Here is a 19,388-nt window from a genome sequence, read left to right on the forward strand (position 1 = left end):
GTGTGCAAAGGAGGATTTGCGGGAGGTTGTGTAGTTGTGTTGGGGGTGTGTGCAAAGGAGGATTTGCGGGAGGTTGTGTAGTTGTGTTGGGGGTGTGTGCAAAGGAGGATTTGCGGGAGGTTGTGTAGTTGTGTTGGGGGTGTGTGCAAAGGAGGATTTGCGGGAGGTTGTGTAGTTGTATTGGGGTGTGTGCAAAGGAGGATTTGCGGGAGGTTGTGTAGTTGTGTTGGGGGGGGTTGTGTGCGAAATGAAGCTTGACCCTCTCCCTGCTGCCCACTCCTACTGGACGCTGCGAGGCCCCTGGGTCCGCACTCGCTGGCCCGCTGGGAGCCCTCTTCCCCTTGCCCCCTGGGCCCGTGTCCCGGCTGCCCCCGCTGGCGGGAGAGCGCCCTGCAGCGTGCCCCGGCCCCACACTGCTCCCGGACGCCCCGGGCCAGGAGCCATCAGCCCAAGGGACTTTGGTAGCACTGCCCCCTCTCCCGCTCCCCGCCGGGCCTCCTCGAATCAGGCTCCTGGGGAGGGGAGGCCGGGCACTCCCACCCCCTGCCCCCGGCTCCTACACCCACGCCGCAGCGCGCCCGGCTGCCAGAGCCCAGCCCAACCATGCTTGTGCTGTGCACTGCCCTGGCAGGGCTGCTTCTCCTGCTGCCCCTGCTGGGGACCTGCCTGTGGCCCTACTGGTGGCAGGACTTGGTCACCTCCACCCTCGTCATCTACCAGGGCTTGAGGGGGCTCTGGCGGCTCCAGCGCCGCCCCCCCCTCACCCTGCTCGACAGCTTCCTGGAGAAGGCACGGAGCCATCCGGAGAAAGCCCTGCTGCTCTTCGGGGAGCGGGTCTACACCTACCGGGACATCGACCGGCGCAGCAGCCAGGCGGCTCGGGCCCTGCGGGACCTGGGGCTGCGGGAAGGGGAGGCGGTGGCCGTATTCCTGCCCAACGTGCCCGCCTACCTGTGGGTCTGGCTGGGGCTGGCCAAGATCGGCTGCGCCATGGCCTGCCTCAACAGCCACCTCCGTGCCGCCTCCCTGTTGCACTCGCTCCGCTCCTGCGGGGCCACCGTGCTGCTGACCAGCCTGGGTGAGTGGGGGGGGAGGGGTGCTGTGCCCGGGCTGGGTCCTGCAGCCGGGGGGCAGCCCACACTGGCAGGGACTCTGGTACCGGGTTTCCCCCAATTTCACTGCCTTTGGGGGGGTGGGTCTGGTATCTCAGCTTGGTGCAGTAGCTAGAGCAGAGGGATGGGAGCCAGGATTCTCTCCCTGGTTCGGGGAGAGGAGCAGGAGCTAGTGGTTAGAGCAAGGGGCAGGGAGCCAGGACTCCTGGATTCTAGTATGGCTCTCGGAAGGCTGTGGGCACTAGTGGTTACAGCAGGAGACTAGGCAGCTTGCTTCCTGTGTTCGCTCCCTGAACTCCTGGGTTCTAACCCCAGTTCTGTGGGGGCTAGTGGTTAGGGCTCAGAATGAAGGCTCTCTCTAATTATTTCCATCCTGATGCAGAATGCATTTTGTTCTGTGCACCGAGGTATGTGCGGATGTGCACCATCAATAGAAACACATGCTACCGACTGTAGACCCTCTAGTAATCAGCTGCACCTGAATCGCTCTTGGGTGGCCGCCCAAGCGCTCAGATGACAGGGCACATGGCTGGCAACCAGGACTCCTGGCTCTGGGAGGGGAGTGGGGTCTAGTGGTCAGAGAAGTGGGACTGGGCACCAGAACTCCCAGATGGTTTTCACGGGGGTTGCAGAGTAGGGCCCAGGCTGCACCTCCTTCCCAGCTCCCTTCCCAGCTCCCTGGGGTGCTCTGTAAATCAGCGCCCTGCCGTTGGGGAGGCAGGCACTCAGCTGTGGGTGTGTGTAGGTCACAGACACATGGTTGGCTGCCAGCACCAGCTAAGTGCACTCTCCGGGAAACCTGGCAGGGATGTGGGTGTCCCACGATTCTGAGCCTGATTCTTGCAGGGCAGCTCTTCTGTGCCACCTGCTCTAACCCACCCAACGCCCCCGGCCTTCCCAGAGCTGGGACAAGAACCAGGAGCCCTCCTGCTCTAACCACTAGCCCCCACTTTCCTCCCAGGGCTGGGGAAAGAACCCAGGAGTCGTGACTCCCTACCTGCCTGCTCTAACCACTAGCCCCCACTTTCCTCCCAGGACGGGGGAAAGAACCCAGGAGCTGTGGCTCCCTACCTGCCTACTCTAACCACTAGCCCCCACTTCCCTCCCATGGCTGGGGAAAGAACCCAGGAGTCGTGGCTCCCTACCCGCCTGCTCTAACCACTAGCCCCCACTTCCCTCCCAGGGCTGGGGAAAGAACCCAGGAGTCGTGGCTCCCTACCCGCCTGCTCTAACCACTAGCCACCACTTCCCTCCCAGGACTGGGGAAAGAACCCAGGAGTCCTGGCCCCCCCACTCCCTCTGCTCTAGGGTCAATGCCAGGCCCCCAGTTTTTGCAGCCTCCCCCTACGGTACTTTCCCCAGGCCTGTGCCTCTTCCTGGCGTCTCTGCAGCCCCCGCCCCGTGGGAGGCCCTGTCAGTCAGGCCCTGCCAGCCCAGGGGGTAAGCTGAGTCCAGGGCAGAGTGCGGCGAGATTAGGTGCAGAGGGACTCACAGCCTGGGGCAAGGCCCTCTGGGTGAAGAGGCCAAGGGCGAGGGTTGGCAGTTCAAAGCACTTGCCACAGTGCTGTCCCTTGTGTGTGCGCACACGTGTTTGTGTGTGACTGTCCGCAGCGGCATGTGCAGGCACTGGCTGGGGAGTGTGTGTGCATGTGTGTTTGTCTACCAGCCTGTGCGCCTTATAGGCACATTGTGGGTGTTTGTGTGCAGGTGTGGTGTTAGTGTGTGTTTGTGTATATATGTGTGTGTCGCTGTTTGTGTGTGCTGGGCTAGAGGAACATGTTAGTGTGTGCATGCATTTGTACATGTGTTATTGTGGGTGTTTATGTAGCTGTACCTGTTAATGTGTGTGCATGCGTATGTGCATTTGTATGTGTTATTATGGGGGTTGTTTATGTGCGTGTCTGCTGGGCTAGATGCGCATGCTAGTGTGTGTGTTATTGTGGGTATTGTTGATGTGCATGTCCATAAGTATACATGTAGATGTACATGCTAGTGTGTATGGGTATGCATGTGTGTGTTCTTGTAGGTGTTGTTTATGTGCATGTGTGCTGGGCTAGATGCACATGTTAATGTGTGTTTGTGTGTGCGTTATTGTGGGTGTTTATGTGCATGTGTGCTAGGCGAGATGCCCATGCTAGTGTGTATTTGGGTACATACGTGCATTTTCATGTGTGTATGTTCTTTCTTAGTGGGGTTTCTATGTGATCTTTGGCTAGTCCCGTCCTATCTCTCTGTCTTCAGATGCAAAGTGACTTTCCAGGGATCTCTGTGGTTATTCTGTGTGTATCTAGGCATCTTTTTGTGGTTATGTGGAAAAGGGTGCATTTGTGCGTGTGTGTTTGAATGTGTGTACTCACGTGTGTGCTTGCACGCACAGATGTGTGTGTTTGTGTGCATGGATATTTTTGTGGGACTCTCTGTGGGTTTGCTTGTCTGTGTCTCTGCTGTGTGTGTGTTTGTGCGTTCTTGCGAATACAGTGGATTGCGTGCCTGTCTCTGTGTGCATGTGTGGTTTGTGTGCCTGCTGTGCACACGCTGCTTTGTGTGCGTCTCTTGTGTGTGGATTTGTGGGTGTGTGCTGGTGTTTGGGCGGGATTACCTAGCTTGTGCTAAAGTCCCCTCGGGATGTAATGCTGGCGGTGGGAGGTTATGATGACAACCTATCCCCGTCCGCGCCAACCTCCACTTTGTACCTAATAGCAGCAGTAAAACTCCTCAGATGTTAAAATTAAACCCACACCACCGGGAGGGCATTGACATGGGGAAACTGAGGCATGGTGTGGGTCAGTGACCTGACCAAGGCTGCACAGCCATTAAACCCTGCCTCTCCTGCTTCCAGTTACTCATCCTAACAAGGCCCTGCAGCCTTGAACGCTTGCAATCTTACTCTGCAGCAATGTTTGAAGATGGTGGCTGTTTCGTTACAGCTCCCTGCCAGAAGGAACAGTTGTAATTATCAGATCTTTCCTCTGTACAAGTTGTGTCCCAAGACCCCCAGGGGGCAGCCCCTCTGTAATCCCAGAGAGATCCTACCCATAACTCCCCACGGCAGCCTTTACCCATAACCAACGTTTCCTCTCATTTTTTCCATCCACGTGCGGAATACATTTTGTTCTATGCACCAAGGCATGTGTGGATGTGCACCACCAATAGGCACGCATGCTGCCAGCTGTGGGCTCACTGTTAATCAGATGGAAGGCATTTGATTTAGAGATGCGAATGATGAAAGGGTAAGCCTCGTTAATGGCTTGCCTGTTCCGGTTACCCGGCGGGGGCTGGAATAGCTCCCTACCTGATGTGGGCAGGGGGCTGCTGCAGCCCCATGGATCCCACTGGGGAGTGAAGGGGGCACTGTGGCCCATTCAGAGCATCCCCCCTCATAGCCACAGAGAGACCCTGCTCATAACCCCCCAGGGCAGTCCCTGCCCATAATCAATGTTCCCTCTAATTTTTTCCATCCATGTGCGGCTCCTGTCTATGCCGGGGGCCCAGTCCAGCTCCAGCCCCCCCGCCCCCGCCTGAGGCTCCTTTGATCAGTTAATCAGTTAAACATTACGCTTACATGAAAAGGGATTTTATATCCCTAATCTGACTCTCTCCTGACTGGCCACCTAAACTCTCAGTTTATAGGGATCACCGCTCAGGATGTTCCTGAACTAATTCCTGTGTGAACTAGAGCAGAAAAGAGCTTTTCAAAAACATCCATCCTGATTAACAAACTTCCAGAGCGTTCTCCACAATATTGAGTTGCCCTCACTGGCAAAGATGCAGTTGCTTTCTTTCCAGTCTCAAAAACGTTACCCAAACTTTTCTACTCCATTCTGTACTATGTAGGCCTCCGCCGGTGGGCTGTGTTCTGTTCTGGGCCCCGCGTTCCAGGAAAGATGTGGAGAAATTGGAGAGGGTCCAGAGAAGAGCAACAAAAATGATGAAAGGTCTAGAAAACATGAGCTGTGAGGAAAGATTGAAGAAACACGGTTTGTTTAGTCTGGAGAAGAAGGTGACTGAAGGGGTTTGACGTAGTGGGGGTACTTGCTGGGATGTGGTGACCCCTGCTGTCTGGAGCAAGACCCAGCAGGGAAAGCCTCACTAGGCAGAGGTAATGCCAAACTTGTTGAACCAGTGGCCAGACACCCCCCATGGAGAGGAACAAAGGAAGGTGGAATGCTGCCCTGGCTGGGGGGCAGGGCTGGAAGAGGGTTAGTTAGTTCCTGTCTGGAAGGCAGGGAATAAGGAGCTGGGGAGGGGGCTGGGACTCCCCTATCTCAAGGGGGGGCACTGAGGCCTCTTAGCCCCAGTTCCTGTAACCAGATTACATCTGTGCTGCGCTGTGCTGGAGGAGCAATAAACCACCCTCAATTCCACTGGCTGGTGCAGTCTGCTTGTGCCATTTCGGGGTGCAGGAGACGGGGAACCCCCAACGCGCCGTCACAAGGGGCACATGATAACTGTTTTGCATGGGTAAAAGATACTTTCAAATGTTCTTTGAGGATAGGAGAAGAGGCAATAGGCTTAAATGGCAGAATAGGATGTTTAGGGCTGGACATTAGGGGTACTTTTACACTGCACAGCTATTCCGGGATACTTCCAGTATCCCGAAATAGCTACCCCACATCTACACAAGCTGCCTGTTAGTTTGAAATACTTTTTGAAATAATGGGCACGCTATTTCACCATCTCGGGAGATCTTGCTGCACGAGGGATGGCCAAAATAGTGCTTTCTTTAGAAATTTGGTGCCCTGTAGACGCGCCAAATTTCAAAATAAGCTATTTTGAAGTAGAATCGAAATACGATATGCAATTTGCGGAGTGCGAATTGCATATCTTATTCCGAGTGGGAAGGTGCCGTGTAGACGCACCCTAGGAAAAACTTCCTAACAGTCAGAGTATACACTGCACCGTTATTTCAAGATAGCTAGCGTTATTTTGAAATAACAAAGCAAGCGACTACACAGCCATTCCGTTTTTTTGAAATAACATCGAAAAACGGGACAGCTTATTCCGACTTCCGTAAACCTTATTCCACGAGCTATTTCCAAAATAGCTATTTCAAAATAGCAGCAGTGTGGACGTTCCACTGCTGCTATTTCGAAATAGCTCCCTCCCCAGGGTCATTCGAAGTAATTTCTGGGGCTCTAAGGGTATGTCTAGACTGCAAGGCTATTCGGTATCCCGAAAGAGCTACCCTGCGTCCAAGGAACGCATTTGCTGTTTTGAAATAAATTTTCGAAATAACGGGTGTGCTATTTCAGCATCCCTGTAAACCTCGTTCCACAAGGAATAAGAGATGTCTCGAAACAGTGCTTTATTTCAAAATGTGGTGCCGTGTAGACGCGGCAAATTTTGAAGTAGCCTATTTCGAAATCAAATCGAAATAAGACATGCAATTTGCATAGCGCCAATTGCCTATCTTATTTCGATTTTAGAGCGCAGTCTAGACATACCCTCTGTTGAGATAGCACATCCATATTAGGGGAGTCTGCCTCACGCCTCAAACTAATTTTGAGGCTTCCAAATGCGGAGGCTCTATTTTGAAAGAAGCGATTTCGGAATATATCTTCCGGAATAGCTTATTCTGGAATACGCCTGCAGTGTAGACGTACTCAGGGTGGTTACGCACTGGAATAAATTGCCTCGGGAGACTGTGAAATCTCCATCTCTGGAAGTTTTAAAAAACAGGTTATACAAACGCCTGTCAGAGATGGTTTAGGAGGTGATACTTCGTCCTGCCATGAGTGCCGGGGACAGGACTAGATGATCTACAGAGATCCCTTCCCATCCTACAATTCTGTGACTGCAGGACTTGGTTTCTGTTTTGTTAGCTAGTTTCTTTCGGGAAGGGGGGAGAGGCCGTCTCAAAAAAACGGAGAGGTTTACACAAGTAAACACTTCTCCGCTGGGAAGTTTTGGCCACAAAAGTCTTTCTGCCTCCCATTGTCGACATTTCCAAGCCGTGTTGCTAGTAGACAGAGCAAAGGACTGTGGGTAAGCATCCTGCAGGGCAGTGTTGTGGGAAGGCAGAGCCGATTTCTACAGAAGTTTTTGTCAAACTCCAGGACTACTGGCCTGATAGCTTTAAATGCTGCTGCATTGCCAGCCTGGTTTCCAATCACCTGGTCCTTCGCCGGCTTCTGAAATCCAAAGATTGTAAGCCCAGAAGGAGCCGTTCGATCGCCCCATACCTCTTGTGCAACCTGGGGCCAAGAATGATTTAGTTTGACCTCCAGCCAACATTCCCTATAAGCTGAGCACTTGGATGGCCGTCCTGGAGAGATTCAAATGCTGCTCAACTTCAGCAAAGCACCCACAGCCAGTGTCATATGTTTCTATTGGTGGTGCACATCCATATTTGTCTCGGAGCACATAACAAAACTTATTCTGCATGCAAATGGGAAAAAAATTAGAGTGTTCATTGCCTTGAACCAGCCAGTGTCATATGTTTCTATTGGTGGTGCACATCCATATTTGTCTCGGAGCACATAACAAAACTTATTCTGCATGCAAATGGGAAAAAAATTAGAGTGTTCATTGCCTTGAACCAGCAATTTCCAAGACACCCTCCCAGGCATCCCTAACCTCAGGTGGACTGTAATTCATCTCATAATTAATATTATAGAATTCTTCTCCAACCGAATTTCACCAGCTAATGACAGAGAGAGTGCAGATTGGCATTCATCTGCAAATCTTACACTGTTTCCCTGGGCTTGAACAAAGACATGAACTGGATAATGCATTAAAAAGCCCGTCTCTCCTGCCACTAACAACTGCATTTTTACACTGAAAGCTAAGAATGGGACCCTTCCAGCCCACTTTAATTAACCTCATTAGCACCGGTCCTACAATTGACAGGCATTTTTTCCCCCTTTCCCCTCTCTTATAAATATCTTGGTTCTGTTATTTCCACTCCAGCTCATCTGATGAAGTGGGGTTGAGCCACGAACGCTCACGATACTCTCTATAGTTTTGTTAGATGCAAAGATGCCACAGGGCGACTTGTTTTTAAAGTTACAGACTAACACGGCGACCCCTCTGAGTATAATGAATCAGACACCCAAGCGGGCCGTAGAGCTGTCCCATGCTTTTTTAATCCTCGGCACCCTGGCACAGGCGATGAGGTTTCAAAGCAGCTGTCTCTGCCTGATCTGAAGTCTGTGGAAGTCCTACAAGGCCCCCAGTAAATTAGGGCCATCTAAATATCTGGGGAGAAGCCCTGTGAAAAGTTTTTCTGTGTGTTCGCAAGATCAGCAGGGAGAAACCAGCTGCAGTTAATGATCCTCAGGATCCAAAGAGAGATTTGATCAGGGTCAGGCTAAGGGGGTAACTCTCAAGGAAGGAGCATAAAGCACTAAGCGGCGGCCCCCTTGCCAAACTAACGGGTTTAGGACATGCTCTGGCCATAATCTTCCTACTTAGAATCAGGACATGGCAGAACACAAATCAAGGGCTGGCTTTGATTTGCCCTCTCCGAGTCAGCGAAAGCCGGTTTCTCTTCCCCTTCCAGGGCTGTTCTTTCAGAAGCACTCAGCAGCACGGGGACATTTCAGATTCTTTTCTGGGGGGAGAGGCGGCCTGTGCGTGCTTCTATGGTGGGGAGCAGAGTGAGGGCATGGGGGAGGTGGAGTGAAGGCAATGGCTTCAGCTGTGTTACTGAGCATGCTCAGTGCAAACCAAACAGCAAACGGGGAAGGGGGAATTGATCCCATCGGCCCCCTTCCTCCCCCGCATCACCTCTTTCCAGGAGCAACCAAGGCACTGGAAAACTCTAGTTTTTACTGGCAGCTAAGTCAGCAATCAGCTATGATGAGCACTGTATCTAGTTCCTATAAAAATAAAATAAAATAAATATTAGACCCACTCAGCTCTAATACTAACATGTTCTGACACCTCATGGCATTTTTAGTATCATGGTTCCGGCCCCAGCAGCCAGGGCCCTGGCTGCTCCCAGGGGTGGGGCCATGTGGTGGACAGACCCGGAGCCAGAGTCGCATTGCAGAGCGGCTGCTCCAACTGCCGCTGAGGCCGAGGCCACGTGGTGGGGTAGCTGCTGCCAGGGCCATGAGTGCATGACAGACAGCGGCTGCACCCAGGGATTGGGGCCGCAGGGCTGCGTGGCCCGAAACAGGAGGCTGGCACTGGGGGGTCTGGTGGTGGGGGGCTCCAAAGGCCGGGGGGATGGGGAAGCCAAAGCCAGCTATTTGCAGAGGCTCTGAGGGCCGAGGCTTTTGGCAGACCAGTAACATTTCATTTGCATATTTGCATATTCATTATTTGCATAATGAGTATGCAAATATGCAAATTAAATGTTACCGGGCCCACCAAAGGCTTGTTGGTCCCTGGCATACAAAAGATTGGCAGCCACTGACTTAGGGAACACTGATGAGGGTTAACAGTTTAAAGTATGTTCTTACTTTGTTACTCTGCAGAGAGAGAGGGGTGTCCTGGGTTCTCTCTCAATTCTGGGAGCAGAGACTGGGGGAGCCCTTTGTTTCCCCAGGCAATCTTACTTCCTCGGTGATGGTGCTGTCCCTTATTTATACTTTTCCCTGGGGGCCTGGGAAAAATCCCCTTGTGTGTCATGGGGTTTGAGCAGCCCTCGCAGTGAAGGCTGGGTGTCAGGAGGCTACGTCTAGACTGCAGGCTTCGTTCGGAAGAAGCTTTTTCCGGAAGAGATCTTCCGAAAAAACGTCTTCCGAAAGAGCGTGTCCGCACTGCCAAAGCACATCGAAAAAGCCATCTGAATGGAGGCTCTTTCACATGTAAGCTGTGATTGCTACGGACAGAGTAGCCACCAGGGCACCTGTGCTTTTTCCTCTTTCCTCTTCTTTTGAAAGAACTCCCTCTTCCCCGTCCACACACGCCTTTTCCAGAAAAAGGTTTCTTCCTCGTAGAAGGAGGATTTCCAATATCAGAAACCCCCCCCCCCTGTTTTCTCAGGAAGAACGTGACTATAGCATGGACGTTCCTCAAGGTTTGTCAGAAAAACGGCTGTTTTCCCGACAAAACTCTGTAGTGTAGACATACCCTGGGAGAGCGCGGATTCTGTGGCTTTCCGTGACCTCCGTCGCTTCTGCAGTGGCTGGGGCATCCGGTTCCGGGGCTGCCTGACGGGGGAAAGGGTGGAGAGATGCGAGCAAGGGGCAGGGCTCTTGGGGGGGGAAAGGCAGCGCAGAGGCGGAGCCTCAGGGAAAGGGGTGGGGTGAGGGTGGAGCTTCGGAGAGAGGGGCGGGGCTCAGAGAGAAGGGGCAGGGTGGGGGGCAGGCCTTGCTGGGGGTCAGCACAGGGGTGGGTCCGGGGTTCGGGCGCTGGTGGCCTTCACTTTTAGGGTGTTTCTGCTGCTCCTGATCTACGTGAGGTATGGCACATCAGATGCCTGCATTTGCTGTTTCTGTCTCCTCCCTGAGGGGCTAGTGGGGCGCATTTCTGACTCCCCGCCTGTTTCAGTCACAGACCACCCCACTGTATGCACGGCGAGGTGCACCCAGGGATTGGGGCCGCAGGGCTCCGTGGCCCGAAACGAGGCTGGCACTGGGGGGTCTGGTGGTGGGGGGCTCCAAAGGCCGGGGGGATGGGGAACCCGCCACCACTCTCGCACGGCGGCAAATACGTGGGTTCGAGGGAGGGGGACGTGTGTGATTCTGCCCCCGCGTGCTGTGTCGGCCTGGCCCTGCCTGTCTGCGCGCGCCTCGTGTCCGTGTCTCCCCGTGGATGTGCCTCGCGGAGCACGTGATGCAGCTTCCCCCTCTTCCTGCCTGGGGAAAAACGCTTTCCTCCTCTCCCTTCAGATCTGCAAGCGGCCATCGAGAATGTTCTGCCCACCCTCCGCCAGGAAGGCTTCCGGGTTTTCTACCTGAGTAAGGAGTCCCCCACGGAGGGTGTGGAGCCCCTCCAGAGCCGGATAGATGCCGCCTCCACCGCGCCGGTGCCTGTTGCTTTCCGAGGCAACGTGACCGGCAAATCCACGGCCCTCTACATTTACACCTCGGGCACCACCGGTGAGCAGGGGGCACAGGACGGGCGTTCTGGCTCGTCCGTAGGCCGGGAGAGCGCGTTGCGATACGGGGGAGTCCGATCCTTTTGTCGTCTCTGTTCACGGAGGATAGGACCAGAAGCAACGGGCGTAAATTGCAGCCCGGAAGATTGCGGGAAACCTGCCTCCCCGGGGGGTTAAGCACTGGAATACATGACCTAGGGAGGTGAGGGAGGTTTTTAAGAGCAAGTTAAACAAACATCGGCCAGCGATAGTCTCGGCACTAAAACCTCCGAGGGGCAGCCGTGGGTCACGGGCTTGCAGGTCGCGCCCATGCGTTTCCCCCCCCCACACACACACACACACAGTGCCACAGCCCCTTGTCGGGGAGTCCGCTCGCTTCCAGGGGTCCGCCCCTCCGCCTCCTGGGCCGGCGCCTCTGTGAGCCCCCAGCCTGGCGCTGCCGTGGGGCCCCTCGCTCTGGACCCCTGGGGCCTCCACTCCCAGAGGGGACGGGGCAGCCTGTTCTCCAGCCCAGAGCGACGCCCAGCCAGCGTCACACAGGAGGGTTGATTGAGCTGTGAACCCAGCACAGGAACCCTCCCACAGCCCAGCACGTCTGAGTCTCCCTGCAGCCGGGTGGGCTCTGCCTGCTCTCTCACTGCCCTGTTCAGGTGCCCCCTGAGCCTCCAGCAGCCCCTCCCTGTCCTTTGTCCCCTGACTAGGTAAGCAAGGTCGCCTGGGCCTCTATCTCCTCTCCTTCGACCTTTGTCTCCGCCCCCCCCCCCACCAGCTGGACAGGTCACCAGGGGCCTTTCTCTGCAGCCCATTGGCTCCCACTGGCCAGACCCAGCTGTGGGCTCCAGTTCTGTACTGGTCCCTATAACAACAAACCCCCTTCCCCCTCCCTTCCTTACACCAGTAACACCCAGGGACACTGAGTGCCCCCTCTGCATAAAACCCTCCCATGCCATCATACCCTGTTATTCTGTAACTTCAAAACCACCCAGCGGCCCTGTGGCACTTTAGAGACTAGGGTTGCCAGGTAGTTTCACAACAAATACGAAACATGGCGGGGAAAAAATTGGTTGGGAAAAAAAAAACAGGGGACCAAAGTTGTTGAGAAAAAAAAAAAAAAAAGAGTCACTGTGCCTTTAAATCCCTGCACTCCTCCCATCCCCACCAGAAGTGGCCGAGGAAGAATGTTCCAAGTGTCCTTCCGTCTGAGAAAAACAGAAAACAGACATTTTATATGTCTGGTATTTTCAGGGTTTTTTTACCAGCCAGAAGCCGCAAATACTAGACTGTCTGGTCCAATACTAGATACCTGGCAACCCTCGAGGATAACCAGATCATGGGCCTGGGTCGTACTTAGCCCTGTCTCTGCGACTTGTCGAGGTTCCTTCTCTTTGTACATTTCTGTGCTTTAGTTATTTATTGGGAAATGTCGAGAAAGGTCCATGTCACCACAAGGGCACAAACTGCCAAAAAAAAGTGTTTTCGCTAATCGTGGGCAAAACGTACGAGTTGGCCAAGTCTGAAAAATGCTGCTTGAAAACGCGTTCGAGTTGGATTTCAGGCTGCTTCCTTTGTACGCGCTGAATTGCGAGGCTGATAGTTTGTCCTTAAGCCACTGTACGGCTTTGAAGTTTTTGACTCTCGGCCTCTATTGCCAATACAGCCGCTCCCCGAGTTGCGAACGGTCAAGTTACGACCATTCGCACTTACGACCAAAGCTCCCATGGAGTGGTCATAAAAGTGGTCCCCGAGTTACGAACGTGACCTGCGCTTACGAACAGCGCGGTCGCATGTAACTCAATGGGGTCCGAGTTATGAACAGCTCGAGTTACAGCAAAGTGTTTGGTCCGTAACTCGTTTGTAACTCGGAGAGAGGCTGTAAATATCTGTGGTCGGGCCGGCCCTTTGTTTGGCCACCCAGAAGGGCTGTTTCTGATTCTAGACTCAAGCACCCACACAAAAAAAAACCCATAGGAGGATTTTCAGGATCCACAGGGCGGCATCACTAAACACAACCTTTCTGTCCCATAAGGGCTACCGAAAGCTGCCATCATCACCCACACGAGGCTGTGCATGATGGCGAGCATATTAAACGTGTGCGGCGTCAAACCCACGGACGTGATCTACACCCCTCTACCGCTGTACCACTCGGCTGCACTGCTCCTCGGACTCGGGGGAAGCTTGGAGGTTGGTATGTACAGTGTCCACTTGGGTCCAAAGACACAGAGGGTGCCAGGGTACATCCGTGGGAGAGAGGGATGAATGGAGAGGTGGTTGGGTATGGAGACAGACAGACAGATAGATAGAGGATGAGCTGTATGGGATGTATAGATACGATGGATGGGGAGAGATAGAAACATACATAAATAGGTTTATTAGATAGAGAGTGGGGGTGTATAGGGAGAGATAGAGAGAGAGATGGATGATCTGTATGGAGATAGCTAGCTAGATAATTAGATGGGGTGGATGGGAATAGATAGATAGATAGATAGATAGATAGATAGATAGATAGATAGATAGATAGATAGATAGATAGATAGATAGATAGATAGATAGATAGATAGACGGATGGATGGATGGATGGATGGATGGATGGGGTGGGGATAGATAGATAGATAGGGTAGGTGGGCATAGATAGATAGATAGATGGACGGATGGATGGGGATTAACTGGATAGATAAAAATGCAACAAAGTGCATTTTCACATGTAGTATAATCTTTAAGCAAGCATTATGATTATGATTATCATTATCATTATGATTATTACTACTACTGCTGCTGCTGCTGCCTAGATATGGATATAACCTGGCCATGACCACATTCTGACTAGAAATAAGAAGAGATTATCTCTAACCATCAGAGGGATAAGATTCTGAGGCAGCCACCCAAAACTGACAAATCCTTTCTTTCAGAAACCTCAGCGCGCCACCAAAGATCGGTGCACTAGGACCAACTAACTTTGCCTCAAAAATCAGCTCTGGTCAGAGAGAAACTTACAGCTCCCCCTAAAAAACAACCGCCTCACAGAACGAACCCATATTCAAACATGTCTCCAAAGACTGACCATTTGCTCGCACACTAAGGAAAAAACGTACACACTACGGCGCCCCCTAGGGGCTCTGGCCATATTATTGTGTGTTTTATGGTGGCACCATTGGCAGCTCTGTTGTGCTGTGCGCTGTGCAAACACAGAGCAAAGAGAGGGTCTCAGGAGAGGCCCACAAGATGAGACACGGAAGCTGCATTTCAGAAATCGTTGGGCAGAGCAGAAGGAAATAGCTGGATGATTCCAATAAGCGGAACAAGCAGAGGAGCCATGGCACCCGCTGCCTCGTGGGTGCCATTATTGCGCTAGGGTAGCCTGGAAGGGCTGGATTTGGTGAGGCTCCCAGGTTCACATCCCCTCCCCATCACCTCTGCTTTCCTCTCCCCTAGGAGCCACCTGTGTCCTGCGTTCGAAGTTCTCTGTCTCCCAGTTCTGGGATGACTGCCGGCGCTACAACGTCACTGTCATCCAGTACGTAGGGGAGGTGATGCGCTACCTCTGCAACGCGCCCAAGGTACCCCAGCGCGAGATTGTCTGCGGGGAAGGGGCTGATCCCAGCGGGGGAGCTGGGGGAACCAGGAGGGAAGTCCTGCTCTGTAGTGGTGTTGTTATTACTGCAAGATACTGTCACAGCACCCAGTTAACCACAGAGCAAATCCAGACGGCAAGTTGTGTATTTACACAACTGCCCCCCGTGTGTCTTCAGTGCATAGGCCAGGGCTACTCAACCCACCGCCCCTTTGTTTGCGGCCTGCGGGTGGCAGTCAAAACAATAAAACTGTCAGTATAACGGTCTCCTGTTGATGAGCGTTTTAGCAGTTCGATTCCTGGCCTGTCATTGCTCATTCAAAGTGCTGTCATCTGGGTGGAAATGGGGTAACGGTTGCATTTTATTCATATCCACAGAACTGACTTAAAGGGGGGGCCTGTGTGTTGTGTAGACTTAGCTTAACCTTTGTATTCATGCCCATCAGCGTGAAAGAAGCTATTTGCATCTAATTGCGCATATATTTGCATGCCCCACTTCAGTTGTGGCCCTCGGCACCTGCTGTGAGTATCATTGTGGCCCCCGGGGCTTCCAAAATTGAGTAGCCCTGGGGTGGGTAGGTGTCACCCCGCCCCCCACAATAGGGAGACGTTACAAGTGTCAAGTGACGATGTACAACGGGATTAGCCCGGGGACGCCAGCACCCGGACTGGCTGGCACCAACCGGACAGAAACCAGCAAAAAAATGCTGTTCACCTTTTTATGCCTTATCCACCCTTGGGGGGCTTGGGACCCATAGCAACGCCGCCCCCACCCCAGGCTCCATCCTGCCTCCTCCTGCCCCTGATTTGCCCCTTCCTGCCCCCCTTGTATGACCCTGAAGCCTCCTCCTCTGAGTTACACAACCTGGGGGGTTAATGGGCGGGGGGGCTGGCGCCAGCTGGTGGCAGGGATGGCCATGATGGGAGCCCAGGAAGCGGAGTGGCACAGCAGCCGTGCGCTGCTCCACTGTCCTCTCCCAACCGGGTTGCACTGTTTCCTGTGGTGAGTGTGTGTGTGGGTGTGGGGGGGGGGGCAACTCCTGTTTTTGCCCCTCATCAGTCCACCCCCAGCTAATCCACTGTGGTACCCTGTGCTTCACAGCTTCCCGTCAATATAGGGGACTGTCCCATCCATATGACAGCTGGGGCAGCTGCCTCAGGGCCCCCCAAAACTCGGGGTCCGGGGCAGCCGCCCTGAACTGTCCTATGGCGCTGCCAGAGCTGAAACCTGAAATATTTTGATCCTGAAATGCTGCCCAGGTGCCACATGGGAGTTGTAGTTCCGTTGCCTCGTGTTTTAATATTCCTCTCCTGGTCAGGCTCCTCACTGGACGACGTCGCCCATGATGTACCCTGGCAGCATTTCAGAATCAGAATATTTCACTTTTTGGTTTGACTGTAAACTAGCTCTTCTCTGGAGGAAACTGAGATGCAGAATAGGGTCAGGAAGAGGTGGAGGGGGGGGCATTAGGACCCAGGGGTGCCCCAGATTTTCAGGTGCCCTACGCAGCTGCACGTGCTGCGTATGAGTAAACCCTGAATGGAGGGTAGGGTTGCCAGTTACTTTCACAAAAAATCCTGAACGTGGAAAAAAAAATATTGAGCAAAAAAAAAAACAAAACTGGGAGATCAAACTTGTTGATCAAAAAAAAAAAGAAAAGGTCACTGCGTCTTTAAATCCACACCCCCGCTCCTCCCACACCCGTCAGATGTGGTATTTACATAGCCGGTATTTTCTGGTTTTTTTACTGGACAGAGGCCACAAATACCAGACTGGGCACAAACCGGACACCCGGCAACCCTAGCAGGGGACAGGACATACTGCAAGTGCAGGGCTGGGGTTGGAGAGTACGGGGGGGGGGTAGGAAAGTTCAGGGGCTGGGGTGAAGGGCACAATGCAGGGGTTAGTGGTAAGGGGAGTCAGGATGGGGGTGTAAGGGTTGGGGAGCCCAGGGGTGCCAGGGGAAACGGGCAATATTATGCTCATGAGGGTGAGAGGCACTGAAACCCAAATTTGCCCAGGGTGCCATTTTCCCCAAGGCCGGCCTTGAAGACAGCTGGCCTGGGGCCTCGCAGGGGTGTTCCTGTGAGGGCGATAAATCAACAAGGGGGTTTAGGGAGGCTCTAGGTGATTAGCAGAGCGCCTACAGCTAGGTTTTATTTCTACTGGTGGTGCACATCTGAACACAACTTGGTGCACAGAACAAAATTTATTCTGCACAAGGGATGGGAAAAAAATCCACACATGGCTAGAAAAGGTTAGAAGAACGTTGCTCAGGGCCCGCCCCCTAAGTGGCTGCCCATGGCCCTTTCCAGCACAGCCTGGGGCAACTCCCCACTCACCGCAGGCTCTGTCCTGCCTCTTGCTGCTTGAAGCAGCGCGAGACCCAGAGCAAGACCCGGTCTCCGCTCTGGGCTGCTCCTGGACCCCCCGTCCTGTTTGCCTTGCAGCGAGAGAACGAACGAGAGCACAGAGTGCGGCTGGTGCTGGGCAACGGCCTGCGGGTGGAGGTCTGGAAGGAATTCCTCCGGCGCTTCGGGCCCATCCGCATCTGCGAGTTCTACGGGGCCACGGAGGGGAACATCGGGTTCGTCAACTACACAGGGAAGATTGGAGCCGTGGGAAGGACCAATTTCTTCTTCAAGGTGACGAAGGCTCTTCTGTCTCCCCCGGACCGAGCCCAACCCCCTGCAGGGGCAGCGGGTCTCATAGGCAGGGGAAGGCTTTGCCTTCCCGAACCGCTAGCCGGGCCCCGCCGAGACTCCTCCCGCAGAATGCCTGCTGTAGGCCACCTGGGGGCGGAGCGTTGATCCCACCCTCCCCGTTCTCTGGGGCTGGCGAGGTTGGCGCTGTGCATCACCCCACTTCCCTGTGGTGCTGGGGGGCTGATGGGTGGGGCCTTAACAGAAGGGGCGGGGCTGGGAGTTTGCCTCCCTCAACCCGACCTTCACCCACCACCCACGGTGCCCAGGTTTCAGCATAATTTTCCCGCGCATCCGCGATTCGCCTCCAGCGGCGTGGGCCTCAGACAGAGCCTGCTTTATACTAGCAGCTAGAGTTGGCCATGAAGGAGACAGACACAGCACAATGATTGGGCATGTGCAGCTGCAACGTGGCCCCTCAACAGCCCACGCCCCTTCCCCAGGAGAGAGCAGTTCCAATGGTCAGTGCACTGGAGGACGTGGATTTCGGTGGGCTCAGCTCTGGCTTGCCAGGTCTCTGCACCCGCTCTCTGTTTGCCTTTAGAGCCTTGAACAAGGGTTGAGGAAACTCAGGGAAATGAATCCAAATTAACGAAGGGTGTGAACGTAAAGTTGAAGTGGCCTTGACTTAATTGAACTTCATTCATGTCCAAGGTGAAAGAAGGACAATACTATGCTCATGAGGGTGAGAGGCACCAAACCCAAATTTGCCCAGGGTGCCATTTTCCCCAAGGCCGGCCTTGAAGACACAGCTGGCCTGGGGCCTCGCAGGGGTGTTCCTGTGAGGGCGATAAATCAACAAGGGGGTTTAGGGAGGCTCTAGGTCAGTGGTCCCCAACCTTTCAAGGTTGTCGGGCGCCAGGGGGCGTGGCCGTTTGCTCGCCAGGCGCCAGGGGGCGGGGACACTTGGGCACCAGGGGGCGGCCCCCCCCATAGCCGCATGCCCGGGGGCGGCCTCCCCCATAGCTGCATGCCCGCGGCCGGCGCTCCCCCCGCCATGCGCCCGGTGCCAGGCCAGTCCCGAGCACCTGGCGGGCGCATGGAAATGCCCCCATGGGCGCCATGGCGCCCGCGGGCACCGTGTTGGGGACGACGGCTCTAGGTGATTAGCAGAGCGCCTAGAGCTAGGTTTTATTTCTACTGGTGGTGCACATCTGAACACAACTTGGTGCACAGAACAAAATTTATTCTGCACAGGGGATGGGGAAAAAAATCTACACATGGATGGATTAGTCTGCGCTAACGGGTCATCTTCCACGTCCATGGTGTCCAACCCGGTAGCCACTAGCCACACGCTGTCCGGTTGAGTGTGGCGAGTTTGCGCTAGCTATAGCTTCTCTAGTGGCTACTGCTTGAGAACAAGTTGGCCACCACGGTTCTACTTGACCTTGCTAGTGCGCTCTACAGACACCTAATGCGGATTGATGCCGTCCTGCTTCAGACAGGACTCATGTAACACACCTTTTAGAGCATAGCAACAGGGTCTAAATGGGGTAGTTAGAGAGCTCTGGACCATCAGTCTCCCTCTCCTTCGCACTTTGGCCCTGTGTAGACAAATATTTTGCTTCCAAAGACAATTAAGTGACTTCACCTCCAAAGCGAATTCAATGATTCGGAATTAAGGCCGCCTTCGTTCTGAATAGGAGTGTCCCCTCCAGGTTTAATTAACCCACTTTACAAATGAAGTTGGATTCATTGTCCTGAGTGTTGCCAGGTAGGCAACTCGGCCAAACTACTAGCTGGATTGTAGGTGAGGTTTGAACCCAGACCCCTTGCGTATGCTAGAGCTACAAAAAAGCATTTTTTGAGGAATAACATTAGTTTGAACCAAGAGGTTTGGGTCGAACTAGCGCGTCCCGGCACGCACTTCCTGGTTTGAATCAGCTGATTTGAACTAGTGCGCCAGCGAGATCATGTTAATGAAGCGTGGGATATTTAAATCCCCGCTTCATTGACTATTTCGAATGCCTGCATTTGCATCCCTAGTTCAAACCAGGGTGCAAGTGTAGACATA

At 53.8% G+C, this 19,388-nt stretch overlaps 1 protein-coding gene across 1 annotated transcript in view; it reads left to right on the forward strand.

Annotated features, from left to right (window-relative positions):
- Positions 1 to 557: 557 nt before the first annotated feature.
- Positions 558 to 19,388, forward strand: part of SLC27A5 (solute carrier family 27 member 5) — a 31,655-nt gene continuing 12,824 nt past the window's right edge. Inside the window, exons 1-5 of the mRNA XM_075915115.1 lie at positions 558 to 1,078; positions 10,895 to 11,104; positions 13,130 to 13,288; positions 14,533 to 14,657; positions 17,123 to 17,317. Coding sequence (XP_075771230.1) covers positions 604 to 1,078; positions 10,895 to 11,104; positions 13,130 to 13,288; positions 14,533 to 14,657; positions 17,123 to 17,317 — 1,164 coding nt within the window. The 5' untranslated portion in view covers positions 558 to 603. The remainder of the gene's footprint in view (positions 1,079 to 10,894; positions 11,105 to 13,129; positions 13,289 to 14,532; positions 14,658 to 17,122; positions 17,318 to 19,388) is intronic.

The sequence above is a fragment of the Pelodiscus sinensis genome, unplaced genomic scaffold, assembly GCF_049634645.1.
Source record: "Pelodiscus sinensis isolate JC-2024 unplaced genomic scaffold, ASM4963464v1 ctg34, whole genome shotgun sequence".
Taxonomy (NCBI): Eukaryota; Metazoa; Chordata; order Testudines; family Trionychidae; genus Pelodiscus; species Pelodiscus sinensis.